Consider the following 18,733-nt stretch of genomic DNA (forward strand, 5'->3'; position numbering starts at 1 on the left):
CACATTTAGCAACGAGAGTATCTCTTGGTGCACAGGTTTTCATGTCGAATCTACTAATTTTTTTTTTAATGTAGTTCTTTTGTGATAATATAAAAATACCTTGAGAGCAATCTCGCAATATTTCTATTCCTAATACAAAAGAAGCATCATCAAGATCCTTTTTCTTAAAATTCCTTTTTAGAAACCTCTTAGCGTTGTGCAATAAAACTACATCATTACTTGCTATAAGTAAGTCATCAACATATAACACTAGGAAAATAGATTTACTCCCACTGAACTTGTGTTATACACAATCTTCTACTATATTCATCAAAACCAAAAGACATAATCATATTTTATGAAATTTGTGATATCATTGACGAGAAGCTTGTTTGAGACTATAGGTGGATTCCTTCAAATTTGCACACTATGACTTTGAATTATTAGTTACAAACTTTTTTGGTTGTACCATATAAATCGAATTAATAATGTTTCCATTGAGAAAGACAATTTTCACATCCATGTGATGTAGCTTTAAATCTAAGTGAGCTACTAATGCTTTTGATTTTAAATATTCATTTACAACCTATGGGTTTCACTCCTGATGACAATTCGACAAGTTCCCAAACATCATTGTCTTTCATGGATGTTATTTTCATATCCATAGTATTTATCCATAGTTCCCAAGTGAGCACTTTCTGGTTTTTCTTTGTCAATCCTATCTTCTTCTTGCACATATTGTGAGATAAGCTCATGAATACTCCATTTATCCTTCTGAGTATTATAACTTATCTTAAACTGAGTGAATTGTGTAAGAATAGAGATAAGTACCAGATGTATGAGTAAATTTTCATTTATTTCAATATCAAGTGCCTTTAATTTACCAGTGAGATTGGACATGTCCATAACGTACTCCTTCATGTTTCCATTGCCCTTATACCTCATGGAAGTTAAAAGTAGTCAAAAGACTACTTGTTTCCCTTTTTTTTATCACTTTTAGCAAAATATTTTTTTTCAATTTTGATAAAGAAACTTTTAACATTTTCACTTCCAGTAATAGAACCCCAAAAAGACTATGGAATGAAGTGCCTAATAATCATCAAACACATGCGATTTGATCGTTTCCACTTCTCAATATTAGTCGTATTCGGCTGTTCCTTAGTAGAAGCAAGTTTATTGATCCTAAATGTAAGATCCAGATCCATACACCAAAGAAGTATCTCTAGGTTTTTCTTCCAAATCTTGAAATTCGATCCATTCAACTTAGAGATTGAATTCAGATTTTCAAATATTTGAGTAAGACCAACTGAACAAAGAACAAGCAAATAAAGTATATACTCACAATCAATAGGTGTCATAAAATAAAATATGACAAAAATAATTTAACATATATGATAGGCGCCTTTTACAAGATACCTAACACAACATTGATGTTCAACTTTTGAGTAGAAACATTAATCGTAAGCAGTACTCTCAACGGTAAACTCTGTCAAAAAATTAGCCTTTCTTTGAATCGACTATTTTCCACATGAGCAATCCTTATAACTGTCACCTACTCATTACCACACACATACTCATAATTTGACCAAATAATTATCTTCCTTTAGACCGATAATTATTCGCATAACAATGAATATGCACATTCCATATTTTAAAATTAAACTAATCTAGATAGAAGATACTACTTTAGCAACATGTTGTTTTGACCAGTTCAATCTAAAATATAAGAAATAATAATAATAATTTTATTATTGCAAAAAGTACTGGAGGAAAAACATCAAATAATTTTTACCAAAGTTCACCTAATAATTGAATACATTAAAATACAATTAATGCAACATAAACACATGAATATCCCAAAAAATTTATTATTCAAGTTTAATCCACAGGATGATCAATTAATTTTGAATCAACAACATAATCAATTAAACTTGAAATCACAACATGATTAATCAAAACTTGAATCTATAACATGACCAATTAATCTTGAATTTATAACATGATTAATAAAATCTTGAATCTAGATCAATTAAACTTAAAACCACAATACAATTAATCAAATCTTGAATCTAGATCAATTGAATTTAAAACCGCAATATGATTAATCAAAATCAGTTAAACTTAAAACCACAATATGTTTAATCAAATCTTGAATCAAGAAACCAATAGAAAATAAACATATTCCAACAATTTAATATGAAATTCATGCTCTGATACCACTTGTCAGAATAAATACTTTTAAATCTATATAATAGATTACCCAACATCATTCATGCCAAATTGTCAAGAATAAGTTAGATACGAAATTTCATTGTCAAGAATAAGTTGCGCATGCCAGATTCCATCTTTGAGTAATTAATGATGGTTGTAAGATATCTATTGTCTTCCTCAACCAAAATCCTAAATGCCCTTAGTGGGATATTTCTCTTGATAGTATACAAAAAATACTGAGTGCTTATTGTTTTGGTATATTAGAGACCTTAGCCCTAAGGTTATTACATACTGGTTCAATTAGGATCCCTATTAAATCATAATCAATCTAGGAATAGATTTCTATCCATTTAGTCCATACTTATTTAGAAATCTTGGGGTTAGATCAAATAATAGGCTCAATTAAATAAAATAATCAAATGTGATAAATTATTATTTTACTTACATAGTTCACACTTGAATTATACATATTATTTAAATACGTTTAATAGACAAGAGTTTTTTCAACATGAAACATTCTTCTACATAAAATGTTACAGAAAGAGCATTCGAGTTGTTGAAGGATCGATGGACAATTTTAAGAGAAAAGTCATACTACCTAGCACAAATTCAATGTTGAACCATCATGACGTGTTGCTTTTACACAATCTTATCAATAGGAAGATGAATAATAGTGAAATGAATGATGAATTGAATGAGAGTGATTCAAGTTATACTACAATTGGGGGATGATACTAATATCACATTGAGACTTCAAATGAGTAAAGTCAATAGAGGAACGAATAGGAGCATTAGATACTTAGTGAATGGGAGTTACGTAACTAGTAGTGACACTCTTTATGTAATTATGTTACATACTGTTTATGTAATGGGAGTTACGTAACTAGTAGTGACACTCTTTAAAGACATAGTTAATTTGTGAAATGACTGTAGTAGTGACACTCTTTACGTACGTGGGTATGACGATTTTTACTAGACATCGAAAATGATTGTTAAAAACTAATTATGTTACATACTGTTATTTGTTGTTTGACGTGAAGTGTTTGTTAACAAATATAATTGGACCAATTGAGAAGTACAATAAATATAATTCAGTGTAGAAAGTAAGGTGAAAGACGGCGTCGTTTCAGTACAGGCGGTAGTCTTCAAGTTCAATCTCCGAGTTGAAAGCTTCACCGACTCAGCGACTGTGGCGTACGGTGCTGAAGATCGCACCAAAAAAATCTTTGGGGTTTCATCTTCAATGGAAGGAATCGGATCCAGATTGGGCCGAGTCTCATCCCGGTATGGTCCGGCAGCCACCGTCTTCAATGGCCCCGTCCGCAAGTGGAAGAAGAAGTGGGTGTTAGCCTCTTCCTCTTCCTCCGGCCTCAATTACCAAACCTCTTCTCACTCCCAATCCAACGCTCAGAAGCTTCTTCTCTGCCGCTGGACTCCGATTCATCCCCCTACTTCATCGGAAGCTGACGAAACTTCTCCACCGCCTGACGAGCCCCCCAAACGCAAGTTCCGTTACACTCCTGTAAGTTCAAACCTCTATCTGAATCCATTTTGCATATCCAATCCATGCTGTTTGTGTGGCGAGTGAGTGATTCCGATTGTTATTGCTTTTGTTGCATGTGAATTGTAGAGTGTTACCGGTGGTGAGGGGTTTTTGAAGTTCTTCCTCAATCTCGTCTATGGTTGATTCTTTTTCTATGGACGATGAATTCTTGGTGTTGATTTGTATCGGTGATTTTTAGTTTCTACACACTTATTTTAGCCTTTTGGGAACAATTCATGAATGGGTGTTGTTTCTCTTGGTTTGTGTCTTGATATTGAGTATAGGTTAGCTTGTATTCTGTTCTTATTGATTGGGATTTAACTGCAAGCAAACAATTTGGCTGTTTTGGTTGTGATGTGCAGATTGCTGTGCTGGAGGAGCAGAAAAGTGCAGAAACGAGAAGTGTTAAAGATGAAGTTAGAATGAAAGAAATGGATCAGTTGGCAGCGAAGACTGCGGCGGCTGTGGGTAATGAGGCTCTAGGAGAGCTAAATGTCAATGAGGTTTTTAAGGAAGAAACTCAGGTGACTGATTCGATTTCAACTTGTTTGTTTAACCTGTGAACTTTCTTTGTTTTGTTCGGCTAACAGGAGCATTGCTCAACTAGTTTAGGCATATGTTGCCAACCTAAAATATTAGAGATTCGAAACCAGTTCTAAACACTCAAATTTTGGTTACACTCAAATGTTGGTTGAAGTAAAAAAAGGGGAAAAAATTATTTCTGATTGTCTTTAACTGAATTGAATCATTCATATCAGGGTTCTACCTTATGATACATGTTAATTGGGGTAGTTACATGCTCATGTTGTTTATAATCATTAATGAACTTCATGAGTGTGTCTTAACGGTAATTAAATGTGTTCTTTTTGGATCGGAAGTTTAAATGTTCATTCCTCCACGTTTACTCAATAGATGGAGGAAAAATAGAACGGAAAACAAAGGTGGTGTTGTTTGGCAAGTGAAGTCATATTCGAGGGCCAGTGGAACATGAGTTAGTTGATTGGAACCAACTACTTGGAAATATTAAAGAAAAGAACTTTTAAACAGAAAACCTGGATCTGTCTGTATAGTTCTGTTTTCCAGAAACCCTCTTTTCCAATTCGCATACTCATGAACCTGAACCATTCTCTTTGCAGGAAACAAGCAAGAATCTGAACAGCCCACGCGATGGAAGCAGGAACAACTTAGATTTGGCTTTGTGCTTGAATGGTCAGAAAAAGGTTCAAGATTCTGCTGGCAAGAGCTCGTAAAATCTGCAAAAAGTGCAGGGCTAAAGCCGGTTTTAACCCTATGGACAATGGTATAGCAGAAGTTTTTAGTTTCATATGTGAGTTAGTATCTCATCCCTTGGTAAGTTGGAAACATAATGTATTATAGCGACTGTTTGTGTATATATGATCTTAGGGTTAGGTGGGGGATGGATCAGTATATAATCTAGAAGTACCTTATGGGAATTTGTTTGTTGTGGAAAATGTATTTATTCTTCCTCAATAATGTGCAATCAGAATGCTAGAAGGGATTATGTTTATGAAAATGTTAATATAAATGTTGATAGTCATTGGTAGATGACTGGAGGAGTTGACTGGTCTCTCTTTTAAACTAAGTTAAATTTTAATTTGGTCTTTTGGAGAGTGATAGAATAGAAAATAAAGTTAGAATTCATTACTACAGTTTTATAAAGCTCAATTTAAAGGTTTTTTTTTTAATCAAACTATAGGAATAGAATTCAAAATCCTCGTAAACTATAAAAAAATTCAAACTCTTAAAATTATAAACTGTTTTATGTTTAACTTTTTTCAAACCTTACGATTAAATTTGTATTTAACTATAATTTGTAATTTAACTAAATTTAAACCTTATTAGTATCATATTGTAGAGAGAGCGAAGAGTAGGTTTAGAGCTTTGGTATGACATTAAAATTTCTATCCATAATATTAATGATTTTACATTTTCATTCGCTATGAAAGATAAAATGGATATTTTCATTATATTACAATCAATGTTTTAAGAAGTAAGAATTCTCCTAGATGTGTCTTGGCACTATGCGTATGTTTGGTGTCTAGTGTTTTATGTATGTTCGGTGTTTTGTGGGTGCTTAAAGGAGGCACTTTACATAGCTTGAGGGAGTGCTTCATTCTCCTTTGGTTTTGGTTTAAGCACTTTTACGTAGCTTGAGGGTGTGCTTTATTCTCCTTTGGTTTTAAAAATATGGATGGTTATTGACTTGAATATTTCAGCTTGTTGTGCTTTTTAAACTTTGACTTATGTTTATTTGTTAATTCAAAATGGTATTATCTTTTTAGATCTTGAATTTTTCAACTAAAGAAGTGCCTAAATGTGTCATCTTGTTTTTCTATTTTCCTTTTGATAGATTGTTTAATATTCTATACTTTAATAGTATAAACTTTTGGTTTTCTACTTTCTTCCTGTGTAACTGTGGAGTTCAGTTCACTTTAGCTCAACTTTAATTTTCTGCCTTTCTAGATAAGAAAAACATAATGTGCATATATTCTGTTTTGTAAGCATAGCTTTCCACCATGACAATGATTTCTTTGTATTTATAATTTCAACTTATCTATCAACGTCAACGTTCTGCAGATGCTTTCATCAACATTAATATAAAATTAAGATCACAACATTCATTACATAATATCGTTTATTTTAACCTACTCAAGTTCATGTTAGCAAACAAACAAAATAAGACAGACTATGTCCTTTTTCTATTTTTTTTCTTTTTAGATTTTGTTTTTACGAGAATTGGATTGCAAATCATAGCTTTTGAAATGGTAATTAGTGTCTTATTACCTATCCACTCAAAGTCAAAGAATTTACGAGAGGTGGAAGGAAGATTTGCCATCGAAAATGTTGAATTTTTAAAAAGTAAAACTGCAAATGATCACTTTCTCATAAACTTAATTTGTAACTCAAAATAACATCAAAATGAACTTTTGTGCAGTAGTCTTGGACTTCCATTTTATTCCTGTGGATGTAGTTAGCGAAGTCCCTACCCTCACACCTTTGGCAAATATCCTTTTCTTGACGTCCCCAACTCCAAAACCTGAAGTATAAAAATTGATAACAGCTTAAGCAACAAATCATCATAACCTCATGGAAACTGGTAATATCTTCCTTCCAACCATCAAGCTTTGTTTAATGGTTAGGTATACAAAAGGAAAGCAAGTTCTAATTCAATAGGAAAGATAGAATCATTACTTAGCTTAGCACCTCATGCTACCTGATTGAATTGGAAGAACTTGAACAGACCAATGACAGCCACAACAACCATATTCTTGGGATTATTCCATAGCAGCCTCCATCTTTTTAGACATTAATTGGTTGAAATATCTTCCATATTTTGAGTCATACCAACCTTGGCTGGTCATAGAACTTGATCATGTAGCGTATATCCAGACTGTTGTACAAAACATGAGAAAATCAATGCAATGTCTATCAAACCAAGCTCCTGAACTAAACAGCAACTGTCTTGAGTTCTTAAAAAATTTGGAAGCAAATAAAACTGTTATAACATATTGACATGACTGCTCCTACTATCAACCGATTCTTTATTAGAAACTTAACTTTCATCTACAAAAGGAAATACAAAAGTGGGGAAGATGAGACATCCAAACGCATCAAGTTACAGAAAGGAAGTAAAACTGGTGTAAAGACAAGTTAGGCTATAAACACAAAAGAATTTAGAGGTGGAAGACCAAGTAGAAGCAAAACGAAAAACTAGATCCCGAAAAAATCCCTACTTGGATTATCGACATGAAAAATCCTGAGTTTCTTTCGAATAAAAGCCTCCAAAGAAGAGCAAAGACACCATTAGAACAAAGAATTTCCATCTAAGCATGAACCCCGAGGACTAACGACCAAACTTCACATTACTGAAAGCAAACATAGACTAAAAAGACAGTTCCCCCTTCCAGTTTGATCAATGAATTTTCCTTAGCATATGATTATGAACTAAATATCTTCAAACTACCCATTTTTTGAAGTACACAAATGCCAGAGGTATTTATAGGATCACAAATTGAACTAATACCTTGAGGAAACTAGCCACAGTGCTTTCTGGTTTAGACCATCCAGTGTCTAAAATACAGCATAATGCTTATGCGGATCAAATGGTTCATTTGGTAGGCTCAAATTTCTCGACCCTGGACTTACTTAAATACCTGAAAAAGTGTTTGAAGCATCAGAACAAACTAAAATTGTGGTTTTCTTCATGAAAGGTTGAATAGCTCATGCCAATTACACAACGTCGATGCAAAATGGAAAGCTTTACCTCCATAAGCTGTTTCTCGGTCATACCGGCCACTTCTGGAAGGGTTTTTAGAAAAGGTATGGCTCCACTTGAATCCTTTCTACCTTTAACAACAGAAGAAGCTCTTCCCAAGTTATCCACAACATCAAGCAATCTCTTTGCAAAATTCTGTCAAGCATATGTTACCACACATAAGCTTGTGTTTAATCGAAGGAGTAACGGGAGGAAACCCAAGATAAAATTTGAAGCACTAGGAAAACAACAATCAAAAATCCTGAATGGCAAACTTCTTTGAATTCTCTGCTTCACGTCTTGTTCTGTCAATAACATTCTCCATTTCTGCATAAGAGCCTACTACATCTTGCATTTTCTCAATCTCATTGTGCTTAGACTTTAGGAGCTATTCCTTCCGTGCCAGTGATTTTACTTGATCGTCCATGGAAGGTTGTTCACCATTCTAAGAATCCAAATCAAAAAATGCAAGTACAGTTTACCTACTCCGTCGTCTTGATTTTGATTTGGTGGAATGGTAATCCAACATAAAACTTGATTCTTTTTGCTGTAGAGATTGAACAAACATAGCTTTTAAAATCAGGTAAAACTGTTTTTTTCATCATGTCTGACGAAATGGACATTGACATTTTTCTAAAATAATAAAATTTTCCAACTTATGCTTTGTTTTGGGTTTTTCCTGACATTACACCAACATTTTACCATTTTTCAAATCTTTATTTAAATTTTTTTATCTTTATAAAAATAAAGATTTAGGAAGATTTAAAAAATTGTTAATATCATATCTTCATTCAAATCTTCCCAAATCCAGCTATTTGAGAAGATTTGAAAGATTGATATTAAATTGTTAAGTACGGACTTCTGAAATTCACATTTGTAGCTTTGTGTCCTCTGATGCAGATCAAGAAGGAGAATCCAGAGGCAAATTTCAAGAAAACTTCAAACATTTTGGGGATAAATCGAAGACTATTCCAGCATAGGAGAAGAAGCCATACGAGGAGAAGTACTAAGTTGAAAAAGAAATTTATTTGCGATTAATTCTAAAGAGAAGCGTGAGAGCGTAAGATTTTGATAAAATTATCAATTTTTTAGACTTTCACTCTATAATTTTGCTCAAGATTGAATCAAGATTATCAAGTTTTTAGGCTTTCTCAATACAATTTTGTCCAGGATGAGTCGAGATCCATAATTTTTATGAACAAGATAATAGAAAATTAATTAAGATTTGGGATGATTAGATAATTCCTTTCGAAAACATAAAAAGAAAGACTTAGGAATATTTTGAAAAATGGTAGAATCTCAGTCTAATGTCTACCGAGATGCATTGGTAAAACCAACACAATCGATAAGTTGGAAAATTTTAATATTTTAGGGGAAATCTCGGTGTTGATTTTGTCCGAGATGGACCGAGAAAAACAGTCTTACGAGTTTTAAAAAAATGTGTTACTTTTGAAAATGAAAATCAAAAGTGTGCTACTTTTGTCAATTTTTCCTTTTGCTTGATAATGTGTTTAAGTCATGATGAAAGCTCGTGGTAGTTAAGATTTACTTTACCCTACTTTTTTATTCTCTTAATTATGCTTGTGTGGTCTATAATTTTTTCCCTTTTGTACCTTTATTATTATCATAAAATAATAAGAAACATATATATAGTGGTTTTTCTTCTTATACTAGGGTTTCCATGTAGATCTTGTGTTCATTCTTCATCTTTATTTTTCAATACGGTATTAGAGCAAGATATTGACCAAACCTTAGACAACACAACTATTAAAGGAAACCAAATAGAGGAGGCATCGTCGTCGTTGCCTTCGTCGATGCTCGAATTAGAACTACCATGGATAAGTGGTTCCATCGCCTTTAGAAAACGCCAATCAGTGTGATTCCATCACTGTTTCCATCGTCTGCGCCTCACACGCCACCTCCAGAGACCTCCGAACCAGCCCATCCAGTTTGAAAATCGGTGGCCAACCCTTCTATGCCACCTTGTCTTCATTTGCGGCCTCTAATGTCCTCCACATGTCGCTCAATGTGCTACCACTTAGTTCCATCTAGCCACTCCCACTTCCACAGTCAAATCTGTATGCATCGCCACCCCTTAATTTTGCTACAAACCCAAGTTATCATCTCGAGGTTAGGAATCCTTAAATTCACACTACATTTGAGGCATTCCAACCCTAACATGCAAGCTTTCGCTTCTTCTTCGGGTATAGCTCACCAACATTTAGAAGAGCTTCAATGTAGCACTTGAGACTGTTTTAGGCAACATCCAACGCTCCATGTCATGGCCTTCATACACCTTTATCAATGTATTATGAGAATATGGTAACCTTATTCTCTACTTTATTCTCTTCTTATGCAACTAATACAGTGGCACAATCTATAAGATATTTTTAGGAAAAAAATTAAATGACAATAACTATTTCTCATGTTCTTAGTTAGTGAAGATGGTCTTTGAAGGACGACATAAATTTGGTTTTCTAATAGAGAAAATACCTTGTCCACCATTGGAAGACCCACAGGAATGATATTGGAAAGGAGAGGACTCTCTTCTTTGATCCACATTGATCAACAGTATGGAATCACAGATTGGCAAGCCATTATTGTATGTTGCATCCATCAAAGATATTTGGGACACGACCCATACACTATACTTCAAGCGCTAGAATGCCTCCCAACTTTATACTCTATAAAAATAGGTCCACAAATACAAATAGGAGACAATGGATGTGACGTCTTAGTTTAGCAAACTCTCTCTTATCTGGTAGGAAATGGATCTATGCAGGAAAATTATATGGAATTGTCTTAGTGATGGTATACAACATTCGAGGATTGAGGAAACTGACAGGATCTATGTCTTTCTTTCTGGTCTCCACTTTAAGTTAAATGTTGTACAAGGGCGTATACTGAGTCAGAGACCTATTCCCTCTTTGATGAAATTCATTATGTAATTTGTTTTAAGGAGGATCATACAAGTGCCATGAGTATTCTGCCAACCCTCGTTATTGATTCCGCCACCTTCACTATGAAGACCCCTGTTCAAGATAGTGAAAAGAATAGTGGAATATCGATATGTTTGTAAACACTGCAAGAAACAATGACATACTAAGGAGCGATGCTGGAAATTGCACGATCGCTCCTTGAGAGGTAAAAGATGATCTTCCATCGACAAACAAAACACAAGGCGAGCCTATGTGAGCAAGACTGCTAGTCCAACCACACTTGAAGTTATTTTCCAGTCGGGTATGCCTCAGCCCTTTAGTCTCATCAGTCAGGTAAGAATCCCTTGATCCTGGACTCTAGTGTCGTACATCATTAACTGGTTCGTTTGAACAATTTTTGTCCTACATTTCGTGTGCTGGAAATGAGAGGATAATAATTGTTGATGGCTCCTTAGCTCCCATTGTCGGAAAAGGGCAGATTTCTCCTTCTGATGGGTTATCAATACACAATGTGTTGCATTGCCATAAATTTCATATAATCTTCTGCCAATAAGCAAGATTACTTGTGAATTAAACTGCAAAGCAACATTGTTAATTGATTCTATTTCTTTTTAGGATTTGAGCTTGGGGAGGATGATTGGCACTTCCATGCTTGATGATGATGCCTCTTCTAGTAGCATTTCTAGGATTAGACTCTTATCTTTCCACTTTACTACTTCTAAAAAAGGCTGTATGTTGTGGCATTTTTGTTTAGGCCACCCTAACTTTAAATATATATAACACTTATTTCCTCATTTTTTTTTCTAAAGTTGATGTTTCTTCATTAACTTGTGATGTGTGTAGACGGGCTAAACAGTACCAAGTCTCTTTTCCCTAACCCTATAAGCCAACCCGACCTTTTACTATTATCCATAGTGATGTTGTGGACCATCCAAGGTCGCTACCTCCTTTGGAAAACGATGATTTGTGACCTTTATTTACGGTCATACTCATCTTACCTAGGTTTTTTTTATCTTCGACAAATTCGAATATACGACCACATTCTGGGACTTCTATCATATCATAGAAACACAATTCAATACAAAGATTGCAATAATGCGAAGTGATAATGGTTGTGAGTTTCAAAGCCACCCTCTTAATGAGTTCGTATCCTCTAAAGGAATTGTTCACCAAAGTTCCTACGCTTACACCCCTGAATAAAATGAGGCTGCCGACCGAAAGAATTGTCACCTTTGGAAGTTGCATGTTCTCGTATGTTATGTCCACTTCTCTTCCTTCCTATCTTTGAGGTAATGTCATTCTCACTACAGCTCATCTCATCAACAACATGCCTTTTTGTGTCCTTTACCTCCCGACATCATTAGACTATTTCAAAGAATTATATCCCTCTATCCATCTCATCTCTTATGTTCCCCTTCAGGTGGTCGGATGCATAACCTATGTCCATAGCCATGACCTGGACCAAACTAAATTCACTCCTCGTGCTTAGGCTTGGGTGTTTGTTGGGTATCCTTTGCATTAATGAGGCTATAAATGTTTCCACCAATCTTCATGTTAGTACTTTGTTACCATGGATGTCACCTTTATTGAGGACTGTCCTTTCTTTCCCGTGAGCCTACTTCAGGGGGAGAATGTGAGTGAAGAGTTTAACGATATATGCTTTCCTTAGAGTCTACTTATCCTACTGTGGTTACCTTACTGAATCTAGCCCTTACAGTATAGTCCTACCGACAAATCAAGTTCCCTGAAAGACTTACTATAGGAGGAATCTCAAAAAGAGAGTTGAGTCTCTTGTTGTTCAGACAACTCTAGTATAGGATTCTTAACCAATAAGAGATCAAGGCCTGACTGATTTCATTAACTCACATAGTAATAACAGAATGAAAGAGAATGACATGTCCGAGACAAATTCAACTAACTCACATATCAACAATAACGCAAGTGAGAATGATAGGTCTGAGACAGTTGTTTCTGAAGATATAGGTAAGCAGAACAATATTGATGGGGTCGTTATAGATAGAGAGGACATGATTGATGAGAATGAGGTTGTTTTTAAACATACTGAAAATGAAACTAAGTCTGATCATTTAGGAAATACCAATAAGTATGATCTTTGTTTTGCACTAAGGAAAGGTACTAGGTCCTGTGCAAAGTGTCACAATCGTAACTTCTCAACAAGATTGTACGACACTTGTTTAGCTCGATCAACAAGTCAGCCGTTCGAAATTCAGAATCCGCGGATAAACTCGCGGTATGATGTAGCCTCCCTCCTCATTCTTGAGAAAATGTTTTTATAAAATGGGAGAGAGAAAGTAAATAGTTGAAAACATCATAAGGAAAGCATTGAAGACTGTCAATTGCAAAGAAAAATAGCTTAACTTGCAAAGAGTGCGACAAGGCTTGGGCGGGGGTCGGACTAGTCATGTGCCCCCTATAGTACATATTGAGATTTTTGGTCTTGGCACGCTTGCATATGAAAAAGCCGAAATGTCACACTGTGGCTCGGTGACACGAAAACAAAAGAATTAACCTAAACTACTTTCAAGACATAAAGATAAAGCGATTTAGGGGAATTCGAGCATACGGACATAGATAAATAATACCTTGGACAAGTATGCCCTTGACATTCTCCCTCACCTAAATGGTTGACGTCCCCGTCAACTGGCGAAGCTTAAAATCTTCTATCTTCTGCTTCCACGCTTCAAGATCTTCGACACGTTCCCAGCTGGTCTCCTCCACAGGAAGGTTCTTCCACTTTACCAGATACTCGTGGATCCTTTGTGTGGGTTTTCTGCCCCTTCTTACTCGCTCGGCCAGAATTTCTTCAATATCTTTGTCTTCCATCTGACTAAGGTCGATAATTGGGCGAGTTACGATATTCCGCTACAGGTCTTCAGTGTCTTGATGGTACGATTTCAGGTTACTAACATGAATTACTGGGTAGATTTTCATCCATGTGGGCAACGCTACTCTATAAGAAGTATTCCCTACCTTTTTCAGCACTTCAACTGGTCCTTCGTACTTCCTGACGAGACTCTGGTCCTTGCGTCCTCAAAACCTAACTTGCTCTGGTCGTAGTTTGATGAGTACCTGGTCTCTCGCCCGAAACTCAAGAGGCCGTCGCTTCTTATCTGCCCACTTCTTCATCCACTTCGATGCTTTTTCTAAGTACGCTCGGGCGATGTCGTTTGTCTGTTTCCACTCCTTCGTGAAATTGAGGACTTGAGGGTTCTTCCTTGCACAGGGATGATCAACAAGGTGTGGCAGTACTGGTTGCCTCCCAGAAACAATCTCAAACGGGCTTCTCCTTGTAGATGAACTTGTCTGAGCATTGAAACAGAATTGGGTTACGTCTAACAGCTGGACCCAGTTCTTTTGCCTTGCGTTTACAAAATGGCGCAAGTATTCCTCGAGCATGCAGTTGAATCGCTCAGTCTGGTCGTCAGTTTGGGGGTGGTAGCTTGAGGATATGTTCAGACTTGTCCCCAAGAAGGAAAATAATTTCGTCCAGAAGGAGCCAATGAATCTACCATCCCTGTCACTCACTATACTTGTCGGGACCTCCCACAACTTAACAACATGCTTAAAGAAAAATTGAGCTGTCATTTCTGCTGAACACTGCTTGGTGGTGGGGATGAAGGTGGCGTACTTTGAAAAACGATCAATGATGACTAAAATGGCTTCAAAGTCGCCTACCTTAGGATGATGGGTGACGAAGTCCATAGAGACACTCTCCCAAGGTCTTGTTGGAACCGGTAGAGGGTCAAGAAGTCCAGCAACCTTCACTTTCTCTACTTTATCTTGTTGCAGATGAGACACGTCTTAGTGTACTGCATGACATCATCTCTCATATTCGGCCAAAAGTAGCCCTTCTTCAATAAGGCGTACGTCCGCTGCCATCCGGGATGGCCAGCCCATAGAGTATCGTGACACTCATACAACAATTTCTTCCTTAAGTCCCCTGCTCTTGGAACATATAGCCGATTTCCCTTTGTGACTAACAAGTCTTCCTCGACCCAAAATTGTCGTGTTTTGCCTGCCTTCATTAAATTCATGACATTCTGAGCGGCATGATCTTTATGTAGGAACTCTCTCAAGGTGTCTCTAACTGACCCACCAATCTCGCTCCCCCGGAGGTGAGCTAACAGGCATATGGCTGCATGTTGTTGTTTTCGACTTAAGGCATCAGCAGCCTGGTTGCTCGACCCCTTTTTGTGTTCAAATTCGAAATCAAACTAGATCAGAAATTCCTGCCATCTTGCTTGTTTCGAAGTCAACTTTGGCCGAGTAAAGAAGTGGCAGGTTAAACTGTTGTCCGTCTTCACTACAAACGACGAACCTAGTAGGTATTGTCTCTAGGCCCTCAAACAATGTACTACTACGAGCATTTCTTTTTCGGACACAGTATACCTCATTTCAGCTGCATTCAATTTTCGACACTCATATGCGATCGGGTGCCCATTCTGCAGGAGCACACCGCCCAACGCATAATCAGACGCATCTGTCTCGACTTCGAAAGGTTTGGTCACATCCGTAACCCCTAGAAGTGGCCCCTCCATCATGACTTGTTTTAAACCGTTGAAGGCGGCTTGGCACTCGGGGTCCCAATTCCAGTGAACGTCTTTTTTCAGTAGTTCAGTCAGCGGGCTTGCTCGTTTGGAGAATCCCTCGAAAAATCGACGATAGTAATTTGCCAGCCCGAGGAAGGAGCGTAACTCCGAGACTGATTTCGGCATTGTCCAGTCGCGTATCACAGCAATCTTTCCTTCTTCCATTCCAATTCGGTCACACTCTATCACATGGCCCAAGAAGTTTATCCGCTCTTGTGCAAAAGAGCATTTTTCTCTTTTGACATACAGTTGATTCTTCTTCAATTTCTGAAAAACCTTTTGCAGGTGGTCTCTATGTTCCTCCATGGTCGTACTATAGACCACTATATCATCCAGGTAGACTACTACGAATTTATCGAGATATTCGTGGAAGACCTGGTTCATCAACGTACAGAAGGTTACAGGGGCATTGGTGAGACCAAATGGCATTACGAGGAATTCGAACGCACCATATCGGGTGACACAGGTTGTCTTCGGCTCATCTCCCTCTGCAATTCTCTCTTGGTAGTATCCCGACCGCAAGTCTAACTTTGAAAAATACTTCGTCCCATGTAAGCAATCGAACAAGTCAGTAATTACGGGAAGTGGATACTTGTTACGAACCGTGAGCTTATTCAGGACACGATAATCAATGCACAATCGTAAACTCCCATCTTTCTTCTTCTGGAAAAGAATTGGGGCCCTATACGGAGCTTTTGCAGGCCTAATGAACCCTGCATTTAGTAACTCATCTAACTGTTTCCGATGTTCAGCTAACTCCGGAGGCGCCATACGATAAGCATTCTTCGCAGGCGGTTTTGCCCCTGGTACCAACTCGATCTCATGATCAATCATTCTCCGAGGTGGCAAAGACTTGGGCAAACTATCAGGCATCACATCACGGTACTTCTCTAGCACGCGCATAATCTCTTTAGGGACTGTCTCACTTGAGTTCTCTGACGAATTGAGTGGGATGGCCATAAACGTTGGTTCGTCTCGAGAGAGACCCTTCTTTAATTGCATGGCCGAGATCATTTTCAACCCATCTGACCGACGTAGGTCAGTCTGTACAACCGAGGGTGTAGATCTAGTGATCACCAAGCATTTGGCCAAAGGTATTGGGATTACCTGATGTTCGAGTAGGAACTCTATTCCCAGTACCACATCAAAGTCATCCATTTTTACTACTACAAAGTCTACGAGGCCACTCCATCCTCCCAATCTTATCATCATTCGTTTCACTAGTCCGATGATAGGTAGGGCAGCAGAATTCACGGCTTTCATTCTTCCTGCATCCTTCTCCCAGCGGAGATTCAAACGTTTAACTTCTGCTTTTGTTATGAAATTGTGGGTGGCACCGGAGTCAACCATAGTGCTTTTGGTTGGCTTCTGGTTGATCCAGGTGTCAATGTACATTAAGCCCCTTTCCACTGGTGTGTTCGTCTCCCCCACCTTTTTCTGGAGAGAGGACAAAAATTTCAAGGCCCCCATTCGAGGGTTATCAACTTCTTCCGTCTGGTCTACTTCCCTCTCGGTCTGACTTAGTTGATTGTCTGAATCTGAGGCTAAAGCTGCCTGGAATGCATTGAAGCAACTAAGAGGACGATTGGACACATTCTGGTTACTTGGTCCTCGCCAGGAGTTTCCAGTATTCGATTGATGGGACCTACGATCTCCATTAAAGCGTCTGTCCCCTCCCGTAATTTTAGGAGAACTTGGGCAGTTGTTCCTACTTCCTCCAGATGAGGAACTTGGATGATGTCTCGCATTCTGAGAGTCATTAGACAGGTCAAACAGCCCGGCTGCAGCGTACGTGGACGTGAACTCTTGAACTCTTTGTTCATATAGCTTTGTCTTCGCCCACGGCTTCAATCCTTCGACAAAACAGAAAACTTTGTCTTTCTCGGACATATCGCGTATATCCAACATCAGTCCTGCGAACTGTTTCACATACTCCCGAATACTATCGGTGTGTTTCAGCTCGCGTAACTTTCGTCGAGCCAAGATCTCGACATTTTCAGGGAAGAATTGTGAGCGAAGTTCTCTCTTCAAAGCATCCCAAGTATCTATCGTGCAACGTCCCTCCTGCATGTCAACAAATCGGGACCTCCACCATAAGTTGGCATCCTCAGACAGATGCATCGTCGCCAACGTGACTTTGGCTTCCTCTGTAACCGTGTTTGTGGCCCTGAAGTATTGCTTCAGGTCAAAGATATAGTTTTCTAGGGCCTTCGCATCTCTTGCCCCACAGAAAGGCTTTGGTTCCGGGATCTTCACTCTACTAACCGGAATGGCTCTCCCAGTGGAAGCTTGGTTTGCCATTGCTCGCATTGTGAGGCTCAATCTCGCGTTCACATTTGCGATTTTGTTTCTGACGACATCGATGGTAGCTCGAAAATCCTCTGACATGTCGTTTATCATCTCTAACAGTGTCTTTTGAGAGCTATCCAGCTCCTAGACACGCTCTTCAATATGGCAACAGAGCCCGTCAAATTGTCTCCACGTTCGTGGTTACCAGTTCTTCCAACAGTTCCCTCTAGAGTGTCGACTCTTGCCAACAACTCTTGTATCGGTAATCCTTCGACACGACCAGCTATCGCATCGATCATGTCAGTTTTCTCAGCAATCTCTTCGAGATAGGACTCCAAGAAGCGGATGGAGTCGGAGACTTCGACTAGGTAGAGCATCTATTCCTCCAACTCTACTAGTCGATCCCTTTGGGCCTTGCCCGATGGGTTCGCGGACGACATGTTTCGATCTTATCGTTAATTAGCCGATTTGGCACTGATACCACTTGTCACAATCGTAACTTCTCAACATGATTGTACGACACTTGTTTAGCTCGATCAACAAGTCAGCCATTCGAAATTCGGAATCCGCAGACAAACTCGCGGTATGATGTAACCTCCCTCCTCGTTCTTGAGAAAATGTTTTTATAAAATGGGAGAGAGAAAGTAAATAGTTGAAAACATCATAAGGAAAGCATTGAAGACTGTCAATTGCAAAGAAAAATAGCTTAACTTGCAAAGAGTGCGACAAGGCTTGGGCGGGGGTCGGACTAGTCATGTACCCCCTATAGTACATATTGAGATTTTTGGCCTTAGCACGCTTGCATATGAAAAATCCAAAATGTCACACTGTGGCTCGACGACACGAAAACGAAAGAATTAACCTAAACTACTTTCAAGACATAAAG

The 18,733-nt window shown here is 37.8% G+C and overlaps 1 protein-coding gene and 1 long non-coding RNA gene across 3 annotated transcripts; one reads left to right on the forward strand and one right to left on the reverse strand.

Moving 5' to 3' along the window:
- Positions 1–3,277: 3,277 nt before the first annotated feature.
- Positions 3,278–5,299, forward strand: LOC103490123 (uncharacterized). The gene is made up of 3 exons (XM_008449489.3): positions 3,278–3,712; positions 4,096–4,257; positions 4,870–5,299. The coding sequence occupies exons 1-3, from the start codon at positions 3,434–3,436 to the stop codon at positions 4,981–4,983; spliced, it is 555 nt and encodes a 184-aa protein (XP_008447711.1). The 5' UTR covers positions 3,278–3,433; the 3' UTR covers positions 4,984–5,299.
- A 1,357-nt stretch (positions 5,300–6,656) lies between these two features.
- On the reverse strand, positions 6,657–8,158 carry LOC103490124 (uncharacterized). 2 transcript variants are annotated; one of them, XR_537803.3, is made up of 4 exons: positions 8,019–8,158; positions 7,779–7,908; positions 6,969–7,145; positions 6,657–6,791 (listed from the first exon to the last, which is right to left on the reverse strand). It is a non-coding gene; the product is annotated as an uncharacterized LOC103490124 (long non-coding RNA). The 2 variants fall into 2 exon arrangements; XR_007815685.1 differs by having other exon boundaries at positions 6,697–6,791; positions 6,947–7,145.
- Positions 8,159–18,733: the final 10,575 nt, after the last annotated feature.

The sequence above is a fragment of the Cucumis melo genome, chromosome 1 (assembly GCF_025177605.1).
Source record: "Cucumis melo cultivar AY chromosome 1, USDA_Cmelo_AY_1.0, whole genome shotgun sequence".
In the NCBI taxonomy this organism is placed as follows: Eukaryota; Viridiplantae; Streptophyta; class Magnoliopsida; order Cucurbitales; family Cucurbitaceae; genus Cucumis; species Cucumis melo.

Excerpts from the sequence above, each read along its gene's own strand:
- LOC103490123 (XM_008449489.3), top strand. The coding sequence starts at position 3,434 with ATGGAAGGAATCGGATCCAGATTGGGCCGAGTCTCATCCCGGTATGGT. Across the intron at positions 3,713-4,095 it reads GCAAGTTCCGTTACACTCCT|ATTGCTGTGCTGGAGGAGCA; the intron begins GTAAGTTCAAAC and ends TGTGATGTGCAG. Across the intron at positions 4,258-4,869 it reads TTTTTAAGGAAGAAACTCAG|GAAACAAGCAAGAATCTGAA; the intron begins GTGACTGATTCG and ends TTCTCTTTGCAG.